This window comes from Castor canadensis, chromosome 10, assembly GCF_047511655.1.
Source record: "Castor canadensis chromosome 10, mCasCan1.hap1v2, whole genome shotgun sequence".
NCBI lineage: Eukaryota > Metazoa > Chordata > Mammalia > Rodentia > Castoridae > Castor > Castor canadensis.
The window spans coordinates 103,025,691-103,047,307 of record NC_133395.1 but is presented as its reverse complement, the minus strand read 5'-3'; the positions used below and the strand labels follow the sequence as shown (position 1 = coordinate 103,047,307).

The window sequence follows — 21,617 nt, the reverse complement described above, 5'->3', positions numbered from 1 at the left end:
AGTCTCTCCCCTCCCTGACATCCCCTATCTCCCATCTCCACTCACCTCCCAGCTACAAGCTTCCTATGGCCTCAAGTAACCTGGAACTGGGCCGCCAACCTGGCCCAGGGAAACTCTCTGTCTGGGGATAAGTGGAAAAAGTCTCCCATGAGCACCCTCTGCCACCCCGTACCCCACACTCAAGACTCCAGTTAGATTTATCAGACCCTTGGGACATAGGCAGGAGGCCAGGACCAGACCTGCCAACCACTGATATCATCCTGCCAGGGAGTGATTTTCCACTCTGGCCACCACTGCCCACCGTCCAGCTGGTGCTTTGGAGCCTCCCCAGGCCCTATGATGAGGGAGGGAAGGAAGGGCGAAGTCTACCCAAGCCTGGACAGACGGGGTGGCCCCTGCCTGATTGTGTCTTAAGGCAACTCAACTCCCCTTGCAGTCCCCAGGGACACATTGAAGTCTGGGGTAAAATGAGAGGTAGGGAGTGGGGGAGCCCAGATTTAGAAGAGCAGGAAACAAGAAAGCTATTAAAATTGGAATCTTGTCAAGTTCATGGAATACTCTAAATCTTGTGCGGTCCACTGGACTCCCCAGCAGGGGCCTCCAGGGACCTTTCCTTACCTGGTAGGACCCGAGGATTCTGACAACTGTCAGACTAGCCTTCCCCATGTCCAAGTGACACCCCACTTCTTTGAGCATTCCTGGCTTACTGTAGCAGGCCCGGGCATCCCTGCTCAGCTGCCGGGCCTTTGGGGCTCTGCAACCCCTGACTGCCCAACCTGACCTTTGACAGCTCACTCAGTCTCCTCAGGGTGTCCAGGCTTCCCAAGTCTTCTCTTACTCTTGGATGATCCCATCTTCATCTACCCCATATCTAAAAAGCCCACTTTTCTACATGACAGGGATCCGTAGAAGTCTTCCAGGGCTACCTCCTACTGAGTACAGTTCATGGAAGCCTGTCCTACTCGCTCCCACCAAGTTCATCTTCTCCTAAACCTAGATGGTGCTGTTCCATGGTGTTGGCTAGGATAGGTCTCCAGTTGTTTCCTGGAAGTGCATTTTTCCTCTCCATAGACTACAAACTCTCAGAAGGTAGAGGCTGAGGCTGCCATCAGTGCCTGGGCCAAGCTCTGGAAATTGAGACTAGACGATGGAGTCCACAAGATTATTCTCGATGGGGCTTAGTGATATCTCCCACACCCCAGTAAGTACTGAGATTTCCACCTCAATGGGGTCTCCTGGGAGACCACCAGGAGGAGAGCTCAGACCTATGGTGTCTCCCAGGAAGGAGGAATTTTCTCCTCACTCTCTAATCCCACCTCCTCTTACATCTCCTGACTCAAAATATTGCTTATTGGTGGGGCGTGGTGGCTTATTCCTGAAACCCCAGCTACTCAGGAGGCAGACATCAAGAATATCAAGGTTCAAGACCAGCCTTGGCAAAACGTTAGCAAGATCCCCATTTCAATCAAAATCTTGGCGTGGTGGTGCACGTCTGTCACCCCAGCAACACAGATGGTGCAACTAGCCTGGGCAAAACCTCGAGTCTCTACCTGAAAAATAACTAAAAGAACAAGGGCTGGGGGGTGGTGTGCTCGAGTAGTAGACCATGTGAGGATTTGAGTCCAAACCCCAGACCCCCCTACCAAAAAAAGTCCAAACCTGTTACTCTGGTCCCAACCTATGTTTCTAAGCTCACTTTCTGCTACTAAGCTAGGCATACTCCTTGCTTCCTCCAAGGAGGCCTGCTATTTTCCCTCCTCCATGGCTTTGTCCTTATAGTACCCTCCATCTGAAAGAGCCTTTCCAGTACAAAGGCCAGTGTCTTCCCTTCTGTGCCTGCCTACTCTGAAGCCACCCTCTACTGTGGAGTACGTTGATTTTCTCTCTCTTATGGTGCTTACTGCATATCATCTCATATCCTGGTGAGTCGCCCCGAATGCTACAACTTGGAACTCAAAGAAGAGGTGTCTTCCTGCACATTTAAGGTCTCCAGAATCACTGTGGGAGCCATCAGTGTCTCTAGAATAGAGTGACAACTACCTAGCAAGCTTACTGTTGCTGCTTATCCTTCACCCGTGGCAGACATCGTTAAATCAATCATGCTACTCGTTCACACAGTGCACAGATAGAATCCTTCTGTTAGTGTACCCTGCAGCCTTTCTCACTGTATCATGAAATAACAATTCCCAAGTCTTTTTTTTTTTTTTTTTTTTTTTTTGGTGGTGGTACTGGAATTTGAATTCAGGAATCCACACTTGCTAGGCACGTGCTGTACCATTAGAGCCACTCCACCAGCCCTTTTTTGTTTTGGGTATTTTCAAGATAAGGTCTTGCAACCTATCTGAGTTGGCTTTGAACCTCAATCCTCCTGATTTCTGCCTCCTGAGTAGTTAGGATTACAAGTGTCAGTCACTGGCACCTGGCTCCCAAATCTTTTCATCAAGGGTATTCAAAAAGAATTCTGGGTACTAAATTTCATTTAAAATTCTGTATTGCATCACCAGGCACTGGTGGCTCATGAGACTCCATCTCGAAAAGCCTGTCACAAAAATAGGGCTGGTGGAGTGGCTCAAGGTGAAGGCCTTGAGTTCAAGCCCCAGTACCTCAAAAAACAAAATCTGTACCACTTTTTATAAAAATCAAGATGTGGCTGGGGTCTACTGCCCAATGGTAGAGTGTTTCCTTAACGTGTGAGATCCTGGGTTTGATCCCTAGTGCCACAAGTTTAATAAGAACTTGAAGCCACAACTGTTTACCCTTTCTAAATTATCTTCTAGCCCCTATTGTACACACTTAGATTTTAAGCATAACTGTAATCAGTGTGTAAATGCAACTTCTGTTCTTCTCTTATCACATAGGCACAATGCGTATGGCACATGTGAATGCATTTAGATAGGCCACCTGCGTATCACTTGGTTATGTGGCGCTCTATCATCTCGGCAGCTAAGATTACTTGGCCCTATTCATTGGGGTGCTTTCCAGTTTCCCTCAGCTATCCATAGCACTCAGCCTTACTAACTAAATTTCATCCCAGGGGCAGAGGAGTGAGCTGCCCACGACCAGAGGCATCTGAGTCAAGACCAAAGGGGCACTTTTGAGGAGCACGGGTAGAGGTGGCTCTTACTGTGAGTGTGAGATTCCCCTGAGCGTTCTAACCCCTGAGCTTGTCACATCAGTGCTGGGACAAGGACTCCATAATCCTTCTTGTCGGCAACTGCCTGCATGAATTTTCAGTAGTTTCAACTATTCTCTTGGATTTTAACTTTTTTCCTTAAATATGGTGTGTTTCATACTTACATCATTACCTGCACCAAACCCACTGCAGACATATTGGGCCTGAGATTTGTTTTCTGTTTTGTTTTTTTCAAGTCCAAGGGTTTGGGAGTGGGGTTTGAACTGAGAGCTTCGCACTTGCAAAGCAGGTGCTCTAACTCTGAGCCACACCTCCAGTACATTTTGATCTGTATATTTTGATCAGTTTATTTTGGAGATGGGGATCTCAAGAACTATTTGTTCAGGCTGGCCTAAAGCCACTATCCTCCTGATTTCAGCCTTCCAAGTAGCTAGGATTACAGGCGTGCATCACTGCCATCGGCAGGTTTATGCTTTTTTATTTTCACATAATTCTAGTCTTGCAGAAAACTTGCAAACACAGTATAGAACTCTCACACAGCTTTCATCCAGCATCCCCTGACATTGTCATCTCACATAATAGCCACACTACCATGATCAAGCCCAGGAAATTAACCCAGCTATTACACTATTAAGTAACCTTCAGTCTTTATGTAAATTTCACCAGGAGTCCCACCACTACTCTTTTCCTGGTCCACTGTACAATCTAGATTCCCACATTGCGTTTACTTTTCATTTCAATCTCCTCTGGTCTCTGACAATTCCTCAGTTTGTCTTTGTCTATTATGACTTTGCAGATTTTCCCTTTTTTTGAGGCAGGGTCTCCACACTAGCCTGGAACTGGCTGTATAGCCCAGGCTGGCCTCAAACCCAAGATCCTCCTGCCTCAGGCTCCCAAGTGCTTGGATTACAGCTGTGCACCAAAACATCCTGTTGGACTTAAGGTTTTAAAATAGGCTCTTACTCTCCAGCCAAAAATCGCTTCATGGAGGGTGTGCCAGACAGGTGCTTCGTATCTGTTTAATCATGCGGCCCTCACAGCAATCCCACAGATAAGTCGCCTTATCCCCTTCTCCAGAGGAGTGCATTTTATTCGCCTATACCACAGACATCTGGAGACAAATCTTTATAAATCAAAGGATAATCCCCTCTGGTGGTCTCTTGATTAATGTACCCTTGCTCAAAGACTATTGCTTGCTAGTCTAGTTTTGGTGGAAAAGGAAACTCCCTAGGTGGATGGAGGGGCATGATACAGATCAGGCCTGCTGTAGGAAGGGGAGGGAGAGGGTGGAGCCTCTGGATTAAGTAGAGTCTGGGATGAACACTGCTAGAACCCTTTCTTTCTCAGTCCTGTTTTGCCACTCCCCACCCCTTTAGCTAGTTGTTGTAGTTCTTCCCTTCCTCCTCCTCCTCCTCTTCTCCTTTCTCCTCCTCCATCTTTTGAGATAGTGTCTCTCCGTGTAGCCCACACTGCCTTCAAACTTTCCATCCTTCTGCCTCAGCCTCCAGAGTACTGGGATTATAGGCTTGCACCACTGAGCCTGGCTAAAGCTGGCTTTCTCTGTGTAATTGACCAACAGCTGAGCTGCATATTTCCAGGGAAAGAGTGGGACCAAAATTCCTAGGAAAGTTCTCTGCTTGGCCCATGTTAGGTTAGACACCCACTCCTGGGCCCATCAACTGTGACCAGAGGAAGGATCTTGTCAAGATATTTGGAAGAGTGTGGACAACAGCCTGGTGCCAGTGGCTCACGCCTGTAATCCTAGTTACTCAGGAGGCAGAGATCAGGAGGATTGCAGTTCAAAGCCAGCCCAGGCAAATAGTTTGCAACACTCTGTCTCGAAAAACACTTTACAAAAAGGGCTGGTGGAGTGGCTCAAGGTGGAGGCCCTGAGTTCAAGCCCCAGTATTGCCAAACAAAAAGAATTTACAGTTCATGTTTTATCGTGTTCTTTGCTTATTCCATCTAGGTGTTTGACTCTTAAGTTAAATAGTTAACTCATTCACAGTTAAAACCACCTAGTAGCTTACTTCCTACTGTTTGGTTCTGGTTTTTTGACAGCATCTCCTGTTTTAGGCCAACCTCGAACTCCCCATCTTTCTACTTCATCTTCCTAGGTGCTGGGACTACAAAAGCACACCACCATGCTTGGCTTCCTGTTCTTAAATTATTTATAATGCTCTCAACTCACTAAATATAATTAGCCTCAACGTTCAGATCTTGTCAAAATCTTCAGGAAACTAGTACCAATCCAGATATCTAACTTCAAGACCACTGGCAGCCCAGGAGTTTTAAGATACATTTTACTATGCATGGTTAGGTACTAGAAAACCACTCCAGGGCTGGTAGACTGGCTCAAGCAACAATGGGGCCTGCTTTGCAAGCATGAGGGCCTGAGTTCAAACCCCAGTACTGAGAAAAAAAAAAGAAAGAAAGAAACCACTCCAGGAGATCTAGTACTCCTTCTGGAAAAATGGAAGTTTTATTATCCTTCAGGGCTTAGCTGTTTCAAAAAGAAGGAAGAAGCTCTGTGATTTCATTTGTCAACAGGAGCAGACCAAAGAGGCAAACTTGGCGTCTGGTAAGCCTACCTCTACTTGCTGCTGAGTGTTCTACTCAGCACCACAAGATAAGAATTGAGCTTATGCAGTGTCCAAGTTGTGCATTGATATTGCTCCAATTTGGGTACACAAAAAATAATTTATAACTCTAGACATTATATGATTAATGAATGCTTTAAAAAGTTACATTTTGCTAAGACATTTGCAAAAGGTATACACAGAAAGAATGATAACTCTCAAACAGGGTGGGGCATGACACGTGGGTGCATTTGCATACCATGCAAACTTTATTTTGCTGTTCTGCAAGTGCAGCATAAATAACAAAGGTGATTTCAGGAACAAGCTTAGAACAACGAGAATATATTTCATATCAGGCAATAACAATAGGCTTAGGAAAATAATTTAATAACCTAAAGTGCCTTAAACTACTTCCTTAGGGTTCCCTAGGGAACAAAAGGAAATGCAAAGGGCAGGCCCATCTTAAGTATTGATCTTACAGCACGTCAACACTCTTCAGTAAGCAATTGTGGGATTCTGATGGTTAGTTTTCAGAGCTAGAGTTCCCTTTATTTTTCCTCCCAGGCAAAGGGAAGCTGGATTTGCTCTGGGGCTGGGATAGTTTACTAGCTAATAAAGTGAAAGGTTCGATCAGAGTTTTCCGGTCTGTGACAGTCACCTCCCACAGTCTCACTTTCTCGCTTTTCGCCCATTGCTGTGCCACTTCAGCATCCACTTGTCTCTGCTCAGAAAGGTCGATTTTGTTTCCTAATACAACAATTGCCACCTGCAAGAAAGTGGATTAAAGTTGACACTGGAACTCTGCCATCATCAGTTTCCAGGCAAAAATGGGTACATAAGGAAATCCATTCCATATACAAGCTACTTCACTGAAGTGATCCTCAGTGTGACAGCAGTATTTGTCACCTCACTCATCTCCCTGATTGCATTTGTGTTGGAAATACAGATGCACTATGGATTGCTGTCTGCAAAAAAAAAATGTTTTACATTAACAACACAAGTTCCTCAGCTCAAGTATGAATGGAAAACAGACTTGGAAACTGTATCTAGGAGGATGGTGTAAGATGATGGTTTCAGTGTGTCTGCATTTCATTTTGGCTACACTTGTTATTGGGGAGGTTTGCAATACAGTGATTCACTTCATTCCCAATCCCTGAAAAGTGCTTGCTAATGTGGTGTTAAAATGGGCCAATGTGAGTCCTTCACACCAAATACAAGTCAGTCATCGTAAATGTGCATTTTACCATTCACCACTCAATACCTGAGGTGACCAGAACACAGCAGTTACCACAGTGTTGAAGCCCAGGGGAAAGGAGAGGATGGTGCCCAGGCTTGTCCAAGAAGGCACTTCTGAGCCATGGTGGAGTTCTCTAGGAAGGCCATGCCTTCCTGGCAGGGTAAAGGTGCAGGACCAGGGCTCTGGGTGCTCCTCCACTGTACAGTAGGACCCATGTCCCCTACTGCCCTCCTCTCGTTCATCACCTTGATTTTCAGCTTCATGTTATCCTCCGGTGTGACTGCTGCTTCCATCTCCTGCCTGATGGCATAAACTCTTTTTGCCCTCTAGAATTTGGCAACCATCCCTCTGGCTTTAAATGGTCCCTTCATCTTCTTGCCAGACTGAAACCTGACTAGCCTACAGTCTAGCTTTCTCTACCATGCCTCTCCTACCACAACCACTGGGCCCTGAGAAGGGCTAGGGTGGATAAGTGTGTCTTTGTCCCTCAAATGCTGCTCTAAGTGTGTCCTTAAAGACCCCTGAAGAAGATGGTGGCACTAGTTTAAAGTATCTACTGATTCCACACACCTCTTCCCCCACACACTTAACACTGCTCATGAAAGACCTGCCTTATGGCACTACCGTGGTCATAGTTCCTAATGATTTCACTAACTAGGTGCTTCCAGTAACCTGGCCTCTCAGTTTTCCCAATGATACGACCTTCTCCTAACTTCACCATTCACTCCACAGGCGAATCCTACGCCCTGACATCGTAACTGCTCCCCTCTGCAGTAATTCCTGGCAATCCCGCTCTGGCCCACCTCTCCCATCACACCTGACACCCTAAGTTTAACAATTCTGTACACTACAAGGACATACAATCTACTGTGCTACTCCCTTTATCACTGCCCTCTACCTCACTCAAGTCCCCAGTTCCTGCTCATCCGGCCCAGGCTCTTGTCATTTACCCTTAGCCCTGGTTATCCCATCAGTTTCACCAGACACAACCTCCCTGTTAAGTTTAACTGTTACCCAGACTCTGTCCTATGCCACTTAGTTCATGTGGCTGGAGAAAAATATACAACCCTGCTGGCCGCTCCAATTCATAACCACCAACCTCAAGCTGGTGTTCTCCAGCAAACATGCCACATTTCACATCTACCCTAACTGGAGAGAACAGTCCTTGACCCTCTTCTCCAAGCTTCAACATCTCTTCTTCCTTCCCTACCTTCCTTTCAGCTGATGACTCTGCTGTTTCATAGTAAGAAAAGAAGCAATGGAAGACAACTTCTCATGTTTCCACCATACAGAACAACCTGCCATCTTCCCAGCCCATCCAACTGATTCTGGAACACATCCATCTTCTTTCACCTGGAAAAGGATGTCACTCCAGCAGTTACTCCTCCTCATCACCTGTTCTCCCCTCTGTATTAGTCATCCTGTTACCATACAACACGGTGTTACCTCTCATGTAAACACACCCTCTCTTTACACCTCATCCTTCTCCAGCTCCATCTCTTCTCCTTATAGCAAAACTGTTTCACAGCGCTGACTTTCTTCTGTGTTCCAATTCTCTCCTGTGCACTCCGCTCAGACTTCATCTCACAATTTCACTAAAACCGTTTTGTCTAGAACCATCTATTAAAGACTAACCAATTCTCAATCATTAGCCTTTCTGTCCTAACTGCAGAACTTGGCACAGTTTGATCACTCCTGGCTTTAAAAGCTTAGGTCTCCTCCTGGGAACTGGCCACCTGCTTCTCACCTGTTCCTCAAATGTCTACTCCAACACAAGAGCCAAAATGATACTTTAAGTTGAGGCTGGACATGGTGGTGCTTGCCTGTAATCCAGCTACACAGGAGGTGTAGGCAGCAGGATCACAGTCCAAGGCCAGCCCAGGCCAAAGGCATGTGATCTTATCTGAAAAATAACTAAAGCAAAGAGGGTGGAGGAGTGTCTCAGGTGGTAGAGCACCTGCCTAAATAAGCTCAAAGCCCTGAGTTCAACCCCCAGCAATGCCAAAAATTAAAAGTAAAAGCAGCTGAAAGTTGTTTAACTTCATTTGTACTAATGAAACTCCATTTTCATAAAATGTACAAGTTTAACCATACACTTGTCAAGAGTAGAGAAAAAGGCATTTCAATGAATCTTATGGAAGGTAATTTGCAATGAATCTACCCTATGACTCCATAACCCCATTTATGCTGATTGATTTTGCAACTATATTGTGTGCAAAATATTAAATGTTCAAGATTACTCACTGTAACCTAATTCATAATAGCAATGACTGGAAACAACCCATGTACCTGCCAATCTGGAACTGGTTAAGTATGATACATTTATGTCCACACAGTGGACATTATTTAAAAAGAAAGGAAATGTGGGTATGGTACTGATACAGGAAGAACTACAAGGTGTGTTAGATGAAAAATACAAGGTAAAGAACAGTATGCTACCTTGGTTAAACAAAAACAAAAAAGAAAAAAAAGAGGGGTGGGGTAATTTTAAAAATCCCTGTATCCCTACTAGCTTGTATTTACATAAAGAAATTTAGAAAGGTACCTACAAACTCATAAAGGGATAAAAGTACTTTAAAAAGGCTTGCCTGAGGTACGTGAATCATGTTTCCTAGTGTGTGGCAGGATGTGTGGTGATTAACCCTAGGGATCCTGCAGAGACCAGGCATGTGCTCTAAACTCCTCTAGGTTTAGGGGTAGAAGCACACACTTGGTAAGACTTCAGATCTAGGTGTAGGATCTTGTCGGTTAAGAACTTTACAGCAGTCTTCTTTACATATCATTTTTATTTTGAGCCATGCACAAACACTACTTATTTAATTTCTTTTTCTTTTTCTTTTTTTGGCTTAGGGATTGAACTCAGGGACTTGAGCATCCTGGGTGGGTACCAGGTACGCTACCAGTTGAGCCATTCTACCAGGGCATTTGTGTTTGTGAACTATGAGAGAGGGTCTTGCTTTATTCTGCAGGCCACCCTGGACCACCATCCTCCTGTTTGTGCTTCCCAACTTAGCTGGGTGTTGACAGGCTGTAGCCACCACAACCCAGCCATTGGTTGAGGTGGGGCTCTCACAAACTTTTTGCCCAGGCTGGCTTTGAACCACAATCCCACCAATCTCCACTTCCCAAGTAACCTTGACTATAGGCTTGAGCCACTGCACTAACCCTGCTTATTCAATGTTTTTAGATATGAAAATTAATAAATGAAACCTAAACCCAAAACCAATGGCTGTGATCTCACTACAAGTGAAAGGCAAAGTGCTGCCCTCAGGTCCTATGACTCGCTTTCCTAACCTGCTCTCTGGCCTCATCACTGCTTCCTGAATGCCGCCTCAGACCCTCGCACTAGCTATTCCCTCCACAGGGAGCGTGCTACTTCCCTGCTCACTTCCATCAAGTCTGCTGAACATCACCGCATCAGGGAAGCCTTCCCACTGTGCTCCAAGAGGACGCCAGCCCTCACTATATTCTCTCTTTACTTTTCTACAGTTTCACTCTTCGTGCGTACTTGTTTTGCGGCTCCCCTTCCTTCCCCCATAACGGAAGCTTTTATGGGAACAGGGCCTCTGTTCTTTTCTCCATTGTATTCTCTGACCCATGCCTGGCACACAGCAGTTGCTCAATAAGCAATTTTTTAAAACTGGGCTGCCTCTTAGGCCCATACCAACCATCTGAGAGACTACTATTATCCTCATTTTACAGATGAGGAAACTGAGGCAACAAAGCTGAGCAACAAAGCCAAGGTTTAAGAAGCAAGTATATCAGTGTTTGCTGAACTATTCTTTCAGCTTTTGAGGGACACGAAGGAGAATCTGGAGGAGACTCAAAAACATAATTGGGCTGGTGATAGGCTCAAGTGGTAGAGCACCTGCCTAGCAAGCATGAGGCCCTGAGTTCAAACCCCAGTACCATCATACACACAAAAAGGTCAGGCACCAATGGCTTATGCTTATAATTGCAGCTGCTTGCAGGCTGAGATTGGGAGGATTGCAGTTTGAGGCCAGCCTGGGATGGGGGAGGGCGTTTGTTCACAAGACCCCATCTCAACCAATAGCTGGGTGCAGCAGTCCACGCTTATCATCCCAACCTATGCAGGAGGCTGAAATTGGGAGGATCACGATTCCAGGTCAGCTTGGGCAAAAAACATTTGGAGAACCCTTTCAACTGAATAAAACTGAGTGTGGTGGCACAAGCCTGTCATCCCAGCTTCAGCAGGAAGCAGGTTCCAGGCTGACCCTGAGCAAAAGGATCCTGTCTCCAAAATAACCAAAGAAAAATTGCTGGAGACATACTTCAAGTGGTAGAATGCCTGTGTAGCAAACATGAAGCTCTGAATTCAAATCCCAGTACAACACACACACACAAAAGAGTTATAGCAGGTAAGCGTGGTAGCATATTCCTGGATCCTAACACTTGGAAGGTAGGGGCGGGAGGATCATGAGTTCAAGGCCAGCCTGGCCTACCAAGTGAGACCCTGGCCGGTCTCCAGGTACACTGAGATGTAAGTGATAGGATTGGCATGGGGCCAGTCTGGGCAAAAACGCAAGACCCTCTCTGAAAAAGAACTAAAGCAACAAGGGCTGGAAATGTGGCTCAAGTGTCTGCCTAGCAAGTGTGAAGCCCTGAGTTCAATCTCTAATAACTCCAATAATAAAATTAGATAAATAAATAAACAAACCACCAACTGGACGAAGGTATGGAAAAGCTGCATGTGAGTGTACAATTTCAAAGTAAAATATTAGGATAAAAATAAATGAAATTTAAAAGTCTAGGGTAAAAAGAGCTACCCGAGCTCTTGGCCAGTGCACGAAATGGCTCCCTGAAGGATGAGTCAGCCATGGGAAGCTCTGGGTAAGGTCTAGATAAGAGAGTTCCAGGCAGGGCATTTAGGGGGACAAAGTCGGCTGCAGGAGAAACAAAGTGGACCAGTGCAGTGAGAATGAGGACAAGGACAAGCCACGTAAGCCTTCACAGACCATGGTAAGGCAGATCTTATTTTTAGGTGGTAAATAGGTAGAAACTAATAATTACTTACTAGCTTGCTTTTGTCTGGTAAGGCTGGAGATAAAACAAGGAGGCTGTAAGAGGCCAGAGGACACGGTGATCCCAGACAACACAAAATGAACTATGTGGTACTCGAGATATGAAGTCATTAAAATCCAACTTGTACATAGAAAAACAAACCAGAGGCAGAAAGTCAGTGCTGGGCCTGAATGAATTCAGTTCATCCTGTCTTTCTCAGGCTAAGAAAAACATGATGGTTACAGATATTGAGAATAATAATTTAATGATTTTTAAATGTGTAAACTACCCAAAAATCCACACTATAATCTAAATAGTATTGTAATCCACACTTAGTATTTTTAACACGTGCACTTACCTCTTTTTTGTCTTTGAACTTATCTATTTCTTTCTTCAGAAGTTCTACTCTCTGGAAGGATTCAAGGTTATTCACACTGTACACAAGAACAAAGCCATCGGCGAACGAGAAGTAATGCTTCGGCAGCTCCACGCCTTCCTGCAGGCCTCGTGTGTCATACAGGTGTAACTGCTCCTTCACTCCCCGGTCTGTCTCCACGGACGCCATATACACATCTTCCATTGTTTCACTATCTTCCATGCCTGGGATTAAAAAGAAATTACTCTCTTTGGATAAGCCAATGTCAACTGTTCACTATTTTCTTGTCCTTTAGAGATTGGATTTCTTATTTTTCACATATAATAATCACATTCCTACTTTACTACTTCTCGAAAATGAAAAGCAGTTGTTCATAGTAAATTAACAAAGTGCTATTTAAAAATATTTCTTTTGGGGTTAGGAATGTAGCTAAGTGATGCAGCCCTGGGTTCTCAAAATAAAAAAGAGTTCTCCATGAACCTAAAAGTAGTACTAACATTTGGGCAATGAGCTGGCCACCAGTGGCCCACCCCTGCAATCCTAGCTACTTGGGAGGCTGAGACTGGAGACTTGCGGTTCAAGGCCAGCCCAGCCTGGGCAAATAGTTCATGAGACCCTATCTTCAAAACAAGCAGAGCAAAATGGATTGGAGGCATGACTCAGGTAGAGCCTGCTTTGCAAGCACGAAGCCCTGAGTTCAAACCCCATTCCCACCACAAAAACAAAACAAAACAAACCACTGGCAATGACATTTACCTTTACATATTTTTTTCAGGTCAAGAATCAAGGAACTTGGGTGGGGAGAAGGAAGGTGGAGGGGGATGGTGCCACAAACAATGTATACACACAAAAGTAAGTGTAAAAATGATAAAATAAAAGAAAAAATACAAACAAAATCATTAAATTCATCAAATTCATCAATTTAATAAAAAAGAATCAAGGAACTTAATTCCTAAATTGGACAGTTAAAGACTGATTTAAAAAGTAGCTTAGGGCTGGGGGGTAGGGCTCAAGGGGTAGAGCACCTGCCTAGCAAACTGGAGGCTCTGAGTTCAACTACCAATGCCACCAAAAAAAAAAAAAAAAAAAAAGTAGCTCCAATAATTAAGTGGCCTCTTTTCTTTTCCATCACAGCCAAGAACAGGATCTGGGAAATTTTTCTGTTTTTTGCAGAACTCCAGGGTCTCTTTAAGAGACTCAAAACTGCACGTGTCCAGGGTCAAGCAGAAAATCAGGCCTTTGATTCCCAAGTACCCACTGGGCAATCCCATGTGAAGTTTCCACAGGCACCTCAACCTACTCATACTCTCTTCCCTCCCCACACCTGTTCCTCCTCCTTGGTTTCTTCCCTGCATCACCATCTACTGGTCAGTTTTCAGAGTTCTTTTTGAGCAATGACCAAAAAAGTGTGAAAGTTACTATAAGGCAGCCAAGTCTACAATTTAAACATCTGCCTGATCACTGCCTCCTCCAGTGCCTCTAGCTGGTTATCTTCCCCTGAACTTTGGCAGCATAGAAAATACCTGGTAAAAGCCTCTTACCCTTTGAAGATGCTGCTGAAAGGGCAATTCTGGAGACCTTCTCATAAGAACCCCCTTCCCACTCTGCTCTTATTGGTCCCTGTACAGGAAACAGCATTTTATACTTTAACCTTTTCCATTTCTGTCCCTTGCAACTGGAGTATTAACACCTCGAGAGCCCAGATTGCATTCTATCTTTGTAGTTCTGAGAACAACTGACTTCAATTAAACAGAAGGGCCTTAGTAAATGTTGCTGAAGGAATGATCTCATAACTGATGTCCCAATTTCAGTTCCCTTCTTGCCTGGGACCTTTTAAAAACTTATTTCACCACTTCGTTCCCTTCATACACGGTTTGTCCCTTCAACTACACGTAAGTGGCTTAAGTGAAAGGAACCATTTTTGTTTGTTTTGTGTCTGTTTTTTAAGACAGGGTTGTGCTATGAAACCCAGGCTGGCCTCAAAGTCTCAATCCTTCTGCCTCAGCTTCCTGAATGCTAGATTACAGGCATGCCCACATTGAAAAGAATCATTCTGTGCACACAGCAAATACTCAATAATTCTACATTGATCAAGGAATTAAGAGGAGAAAATTAACACTTTTTTCAGTACTGGGGTTTTAATTCAGGGCCTCAAGCTTGCTAGGCCCCAGGCCAACACTGTGTTTTAATCAGTAGAGCAGAAGCATATGGTATGGTCCCAGTAACCATGTTCTTATTTATATTTTGTATTTTAAGGGCTGGGGGAGTGGCTCAAGTGGTAAAGTGCTTGCCTAGCATGCACAAAGCCCTGAGTTCAATCCCCAATACGGAAAGAAAATTTTTATATTTTAAAAGAGCTACGTTCAGAGGTAAAATTATATGAATTAAAACCTATACACACACCCAAATTATATTATGTTACACTTTTTTGAATATTCTGGTTATAGTTTTCCTAAACAATGTAAATACTGCAGAATGATTTATTGTAGATACCTTACATGAATTGTCCATAAGTACTAAGTAAAGCCTCTTAGGTATTAGTTTAAAATGAATAATTACATAATGATATATAGGTTGGATCATGAGAAAGCAAACATTTACTCTCATCAGCATAAATATTTACATTAAGGAATGTGTTTAGTGTTTAGGACAGAAAATGATTGATTACATGTAAGTGGCTCTGTGTCATCTTGTTATAAATTAAGCCTTTAAAAAATTAAAGGTTATTCTAGTAAGATACACACTTACTGGGCTTTGATTACAAAGAAAGTTTTCCTCTCTCCTGCTTTTTCTCCTCTTCCACCTCACTTTTGTCTACCATCTTCAGTTCAACATGACCGATAAAAGCCCTCTACCACTTTCCAGAATTTAGATACTACAGGAAAATAATCTTACCGATAGTATGATTTCCATAGAGAAGTTGCTCCAAAATTGCAGTTTTCCCCACAGATAACAGTCCACAAACCACAACCTTGCAGCCTTTTCCCATCTTCTCTCAGGATGTCACTGTGAAGAGAGTGAAAGGGCTTCCATAGAAAGTAAGGCCTCTCCTTACAAACTCCATTCCACAGCCTCCCATTTGCTCTGCTGACCATCGGTGTTATGACTTTCTTTCATACCCTCACAGAGATAATGTAGATACACTGCTGGAAGAACACACCAGTGGGTATGTACCTGTGACTATTTTGAAAAGAATATGTTTTATACAAATATATCAGTACTAATTAAGGCTACAGGAATGCAACAGAATCTTAAGATTCCATGAAAAAGACTGCCTTTTCCAGTATTTACCTGGAAAAATAAACATTTAAGTAAATATTTAAGAAGGCATGAAGACAAAACTTTTGGGGAAAGAGTGGATCTGATTTTTTTTTTTTCAAGAAGCATTAATGCTTCTATTACTGCTGTCAATCTTTTCCCAGTACAAAGATTGGATTTTGGTAGTTGCATGAGCTCTTAGTCATCTTTTGGAGGAAGACTTAGATAATGCTAGAAAAATTGCCTGGGCATTTTACTCTAGAAAAAGGGAAATTCATCCCTCCTTACTTCCTGTTATACCCATGGAGGAGCAAGGTCAGGTGACATTTTCTTCAAGACATCTGTTTTCCAGAAGGCAAGGTGCCAGGAGCCAAAGTAGAAAGGAAAATGGCTCACTCCATACAACAGAATAATCTGACTTTTAGAATTCAGATTTCCTCAATGCTTTTTGCTTTCTTTCCTCACCTCCATCTTCCCCCCAACTCTCCTCTTACCTACAAATGAACATGCCGTACTTTGGCTAAAGGGGCATTACAACTTCCTGCAGTCAGAGACAACTACAACAAAAGGGATTCTGGGTAGCTTTCTGTGCTCTCAGGCTCACTGGGCCGTCAAAACTAAAAACCCAATGCAGAACACATCTTAACAGGGACTGAACGGTAGCTACCTTTGTATACATGTTTGTTGCACAGCTTATGATTTTTACCAACTGTGAAAACATGAAGCAACATCTGAACATTCCTTAAGTCTTTTCTGCTTTATTCCCTCAAAGTCTATAATTTCTTGTGACCCAAACCACCCACAACTGCTCAGCTGATAAACAAAATTCAATGCTACTACCATTATTGCAGCACAGTAACACAGTGCTCATTTCTAAAGCAGTGCACTGTGTTTTGCCAGTACACAAACAAGCATCACGTCTGTGACACAACCATCATTTCCTGGGTGGCAAATCCAGGAAATAATCTTTTTCTCTATTTTCCAAGAATATTTACCACTTGCTTCCATGAGCTCCAGTTCTCTTAGGGGGCTTTTTCTTTAGATTTTCAATAGAACTACAATAGGAAAATGCTCAGGCTTTCTTTATAAGGGTGGTGCTTTGTGAAGCATTGGTCATATATGATATGGTATCACCTATGTCTGCAGCTATGGCCTATTTCAAAGGGTTTTCTACACATACCTCTGAACTGATGATTAATTTAATGTTACCTCATTTATCATAGGATTCTGTCCTTTTCGAATACTGTGGATTTTCTAATAATTATGATACCACTGAACCTTTCCTTCAAACATTTTAATGATAATAGCTGAAACTTAAAGGAGGTTCCTAGGTATATGAAAAGACTTGAAAAGAGAAAGAAATCCTTGGGTGGGGATGTAGCTCGGTGGTAGAGTGTTTGCCTAGCATGCACAAGGCCCTGGGTTCAATACCTTGCACCATGATACACAACAAATAAGTAATTTTTAAAAAAGAAATCTAGGACTGGTGGAGTGGCTCAAGCGGTAAGAGCACCTGCCTAGCAAGTGTGAGGCCCTGAGTTCAAACCCCACTGCTACCAAAAAAAAAAAAGGAAAACAAATAAAAAAGAAATCTACCTGTGGATGGGAAAATAATGGCAGTACAGTACAATTCTGTTAGAAAATGATGCTGAAATAATCTAAATTCTCATTTTCCTGTGGTTATTTCCTTTGCTCTGAAAGTCCCAGGAGCAATTCTTTCTCTTTTCCCCCATGGTGCTGGGGATTGAATCTAGGGCCTTGTGCATGCGAGGGAAGTACTTTCTTCTTCCTTTTTGTTCAACTAGGGGAGCCCCTATACCACATGACACCCATCTTCTGAAAAAGCTGAAGTGCCTTAAAATGGCAGACATGTAGAATAGCTAAGAGAAGCAGGGCTAGCTATAATGAAAAACACCCAAGCCCTCTGTAAAAAGGAGGCAAAACTGAGTGCTAGCACTTCATCCAACAGGAAAAATGCTGAAGCCAACAGAATCTTGAGCAATGCCAAAATCAAATACTGTATTCCAAAGAATCTTTGGAAAAGGTCTTAAAATAGCTGCTCTAAAAAAGGTGTCAAGCACTGGTGGTTCATGCCTAACTTCTTGGGAGGGTGAAAACAGAAGGATCAGGATTCAAGGCCAGCCTGGGCAAGGAGTTGACGAGACTCCATCTTAACCAATAGCTGGGCACAATGGCATGTGCAAGTCACCCCACGTTTCTATGGAAGCTGAGATCAGGAGGATTGCAGTTGCAGGCAAGTCCTGGGAAAAAAGTTCATGAGACCCCATCTCAATAGGAAAAAAAAAAAAAGCTGGGTGTAGTGGTGCACCTCTGTCATCTTAGTGATGGAGGGAAGTTTAAAGTAGGAAGCACACAGTCCAAGCCAGTGCAGACCAAAAACAAACAAACAAACAAAACACAAGACCCTATTGCCAAAATAACCAGAACAAAAAGGACTGAAGGCCTCGCTCAAACCCCAGTACCAAAAAAAGAAAAAAGGTAGTATACTATTAATTGTATTTTAATTTTGCTTTCTGATTTGGGACAAGGTCTCACTATGTAGCCAAAGCTGGTCTCAAATTTGATCCTCTTGTCTCACCCTCCTTACAGATGAGCACCACCACCCTGGCTCCTGTAATTGTACTTTGATCACTCACTGATACTAGGATTAGAAGATAAATTTCTTTAAAATATGCATTACTTAGCTGGGAGTGTAATCTTAGTTACTCAGAAGGTGGAGACCAGGAGGATCGTGCTTTAAGGCCAGCACAGGCAAAAAGTTACTGAGATCCCATCATAATAAAATGTGGTTGGCATGTGATCCCAGTGACACAGGAGTAAGTAGGAGGATCACAGATCACAATCCAAGGCTGGCCCCTGGCAGAGATGCTAGACCCCGTTTGAAAAGTAATAACAAAAAGGCAAATATACTTTCACATTTATGTGTGTATAAACAAATAAGTTGGTGATTCACTTTGCTGTTACCAGAGAAGACTTCATTAAGAGCAACTAGTAAACATAACTGAAGAGAGGCAGCTCAAAGCACTAGCTAAGAGATGAGCAAGGCGGTGCACCAAGTAGTCCCAGCTACATGGGAGAATGAGGCAGCAGGATCACTTGAACATACATGTTCATGCATTCGAGACCAGCCTGAGCAACTGAGTGAGATACCCCACCTTAAACAAACAAAAAACTACTAGATAAGGACTTTAAGGTTTTTCAGGAAGAAGAGAGAAGGAAAGGGATAAAACACAATAGCCTTCAGTAAGGATTTAACACTATTGAAAGGAAAGCAAAGATGAAAATACAAGTGTGACTAACCAAAGCATGGCTGAAATATTCTAGAGTCTTAGTTGTCCTTCAAATGGAAAACATTCTGGAAAAGCAGATTACATCAGGAGTTGTTGCATCACTGTAATCCCAGCAGTCAGGAGACTGTGGCAGGAGGATCCAGAGTTTCAGGCCAGCTGGGAACAGGGAGATGCTGTCTCAAAAAAGAAAACAGAGGCCCAACACTGGTGGTTCACACTTGTAATCCTAGGTACTCAGGAGGCCAAGATCAGGAGGATAGTGGTTCAAAGCCAGCCCCACACAAATATTTCATGAAACCTTATGTGGAGAAAATTCATCACAAAAAAGAGCTGATGGAGTGGCTCAAGTGGCCCTGAGTTCAAACCCCAGCGACACCAAAAAAAAAAAAAAATAAATAAAAGACCTGTTACCATCAATTAAAAAGTATGAATTTCTAGCTGGGTGCAGTGGTACATGTCTGTAATCTGCCTCAGGAGGCAGAGATCAGGAGGATTGAGGTTCAAGGCCAGCCTAGGCAAAGAGTTTGTGAGACCCCCATCTCAAGCATTAAAAAGATGGGTATGCTGGTTCTCGTCTGTTATCCCAGATACACAGGAGGCATACATAAGAGGATCAAGGTCCAGGCCAGCCCAAGGCAAAGGAAAAAAATAAAAAACCTAAAAGCAGAAAAGGGTTAGGGGAAAGGCTCAAGTGGTAGAACATCTGCTTAGTAAGTGCAAGGGCCTGAGCTGAAACCCCAGTGGAAAGGCTCTGGAGCAGATGGATGGTCATAGTGTTCCCTCAACACTGTGATGCTATGACAGGGGAAGCTGCTCAGCCAGAATAGGCATCACAGAGATGCATATACTGCACAAGTAGCTTACCGCTACTTGGTATAGTCCCCACCCTAAGAAACTGGTGTGCAATAAAATTAGTGAACCACTAACCGTCATCTTAATAGACAAGATCCAGTGCAGTCTTCAATGCATAACTGCTTTGCTTTCCAGGCTTGTCAGTAATGCTGCCAGAGGATAAGTACTGCTATGAAAAAACACTGAGGTCTGCCAATACTTTCCTTGAAGATCTATTAGAAACAGCTCCTCCAAATTACAATATTTCTGTTCTTTTGCATAAAGAGAAACTCTATTTTTATAAACAAAGCCAAACTTTTTTATTGCAACTAGAAAAATAATGCCGAAAATGTTCACATCCCAGGAGAGATGTTATAAATCTTTTCTAAAAAATAACATCAAGGGCCAGACATGGTGGTGCATGCCTGTAATCTCAGCTACTCAAGGCCAGTCTGAGCAAAATGCTGGGCAAGCAAGCCTGACATGTTGGCACACTCCTGGAATCCCAGGTCCGTGGGAGGTGAGGCTTTGCAAGAGGTGGAGGGCATGTCTTGCAAGCCTGAAGTCCTGAGTTCAAACTGCAGTACAGCCAAGCCACTCTGACATCATGTCCTACTTTCCAAACTTGGGTTGATCCCAGCCACACTACTTCTTTGGTATTCATCTATTAGTTCTGGCTTGATTCAGCCTCCTCATTTTTCTGTCTGCCACAACCAGCTCTGCACCTCCAGCTCATAAGTTGAGGTTTGGGGGTTTTATATGCTAGTTTGGTGCTGGGGACTGGCCCCAGGATCTCCTTCACGTGAAGCACCTGTTCTACCTCTGGGCTACACTCCTAGGCTTCAGATCTGTTCTTAAATGTCACCTTCTAATCCTAAACACGCCATCTGAAATGGTAGCCTCCGCCAGGTGTGTCTCTTGCACAATCAGCCCCGACTTGCAGGCCCGTCTCATGGTAAGCAGGACTCAAGAGGCACGGTGGTGCAGTACAACAGTGATGATGGTGATGCGACTGTCACCCAACACCCCCAGCCCTTCGTCCCCCTTGATGCTGACCCTTAGCACCGATCACCACACAACGCATGCTTACTTCTGTTTTGTGTTTGCGTCTAAGGAGAAGGCTAGAATGTCTGTGTGCATTGTTCGCTGCTTGTCCCCAACAGTGGGGAGAGCACTAGGAACGCATTAGGCATATAATAAATATTTCTCCAATCCATAACCAGGTGAGAAATCTTGCAATGGTAAAGCTGTGACTTAAAAAAACAAAAGAAAGAAAACATGAAATAGGAAAACACAAAAACAAAAACAAAAAACCCGAAGCATTTGCACCTGCCAAACAAGTCGTGGCAAATAAATACTGTGCATTTCTGCAAAACTGCGGTTCTGACGTTAGCAGATTAGGTTTCAAGCACGCGAATGAAAGGCGCCAGCCGTACCCCAACCACCTACAGGGGACAGAACCTGTTATGTCATATACAGGATTCGTGTGCGCCGTGGTGGCCGCCAGGGATGCCCCCACCCTCCAAGCTCCATCTCCACCAATGCCCACCTCGGGGTGCAGAGGCGTCGGGCCCAGGTCTCTGCGGCCAGCCGTTTGGGGACCCCGCCGCGACAACTCAGGTAAACAGACCTGACACTCCGCAGCCCTGAAGACACCTCGCGCGCACACTGCGCGGCTCCACCGAGGTCCGCGGCCAGCTGCTCTGGAGCCCCGCCCCCAGCCGGCCTCCTCCGCGCAGGGGACCACGGAGGACACTAGTTCTCCAGCCGGTGGACTCGCCACCTCTCTGTCTCCGCCCCTGTCTCTCGGGCTCAAGTTGGCGGGGTCGAGGGCGGGACAACCCCAAACCGCGCCCAATCCCAGCCGAAC

The 21,617-nt window shown here is 44.1% G+C and overlaps 1 protein-coding gene across 2 annotated transcripts; it reads right to left on the bottom strand.

Annotated features, from left to right (window-relative positions):
* Positions 1 to 5,585: 5,585 nt before the first annotated feature.
* On the bottom strand, positions 5,586 to 21,569 carry Nkiras1 (NFKB inhibitor interacting Ras like 1). 2 transcript variants are annotated; one of them, XM_074043813.1, is made up of 5 exons: positions 21,297 to 21,569; positions 15,243 to 15,353; positions 13,889 to 13,967; positions 12,330 to 12,571; positions 5,586 to 6,478 (listed from the first exon to the last, which is right to left on the bottom strand). In XM_074043813.1, exons 2-5 carry the CDS (start codon positions 15,258 to 15,260, stop codon positions 6,236 to 6,238), a joined length of 582 nt encoding a protein of 193 aa, XP_073899914.1. In that variant the 5' UTR covers positions 15,261 to 15,353; positions 21,297 to 21,569; the 3' UTR covers positions 5,586 to 6,235. The 2 variants fall into 2 exon arrangements, with proteins under 2 accessions (XP_073899914.1, XP_073899916.1); XM_074043815.1 differs by lacking the exon at positions 13,889 to 13,967 and having other exon boundaries at positions 21,297 to 21,567.
* Positions 21,570 to 21,617: the final 48 nt, after the last annotated feature.

Excerpts from the sequence above, each read along its gene's own strand:
- Nkiras1 (XM_074043813.1), bottom strand. Across the intron at positions 12,572-13,888 it reads TTCAGCAGCATCTTCAAAGG|GCATGGAAGATAGTGAAACA; the intron begins GTAAGAGGCTTT and ends TTTTAATCCCAG. Across the intron at positions 6,479-12,329 it reads AGTTCAAAGACAAAAAAGAG|GTGGCAATTGTTGTATTAGG; the intron begins GTAAGTGCACGT and ends ACTTTCTTGCAG.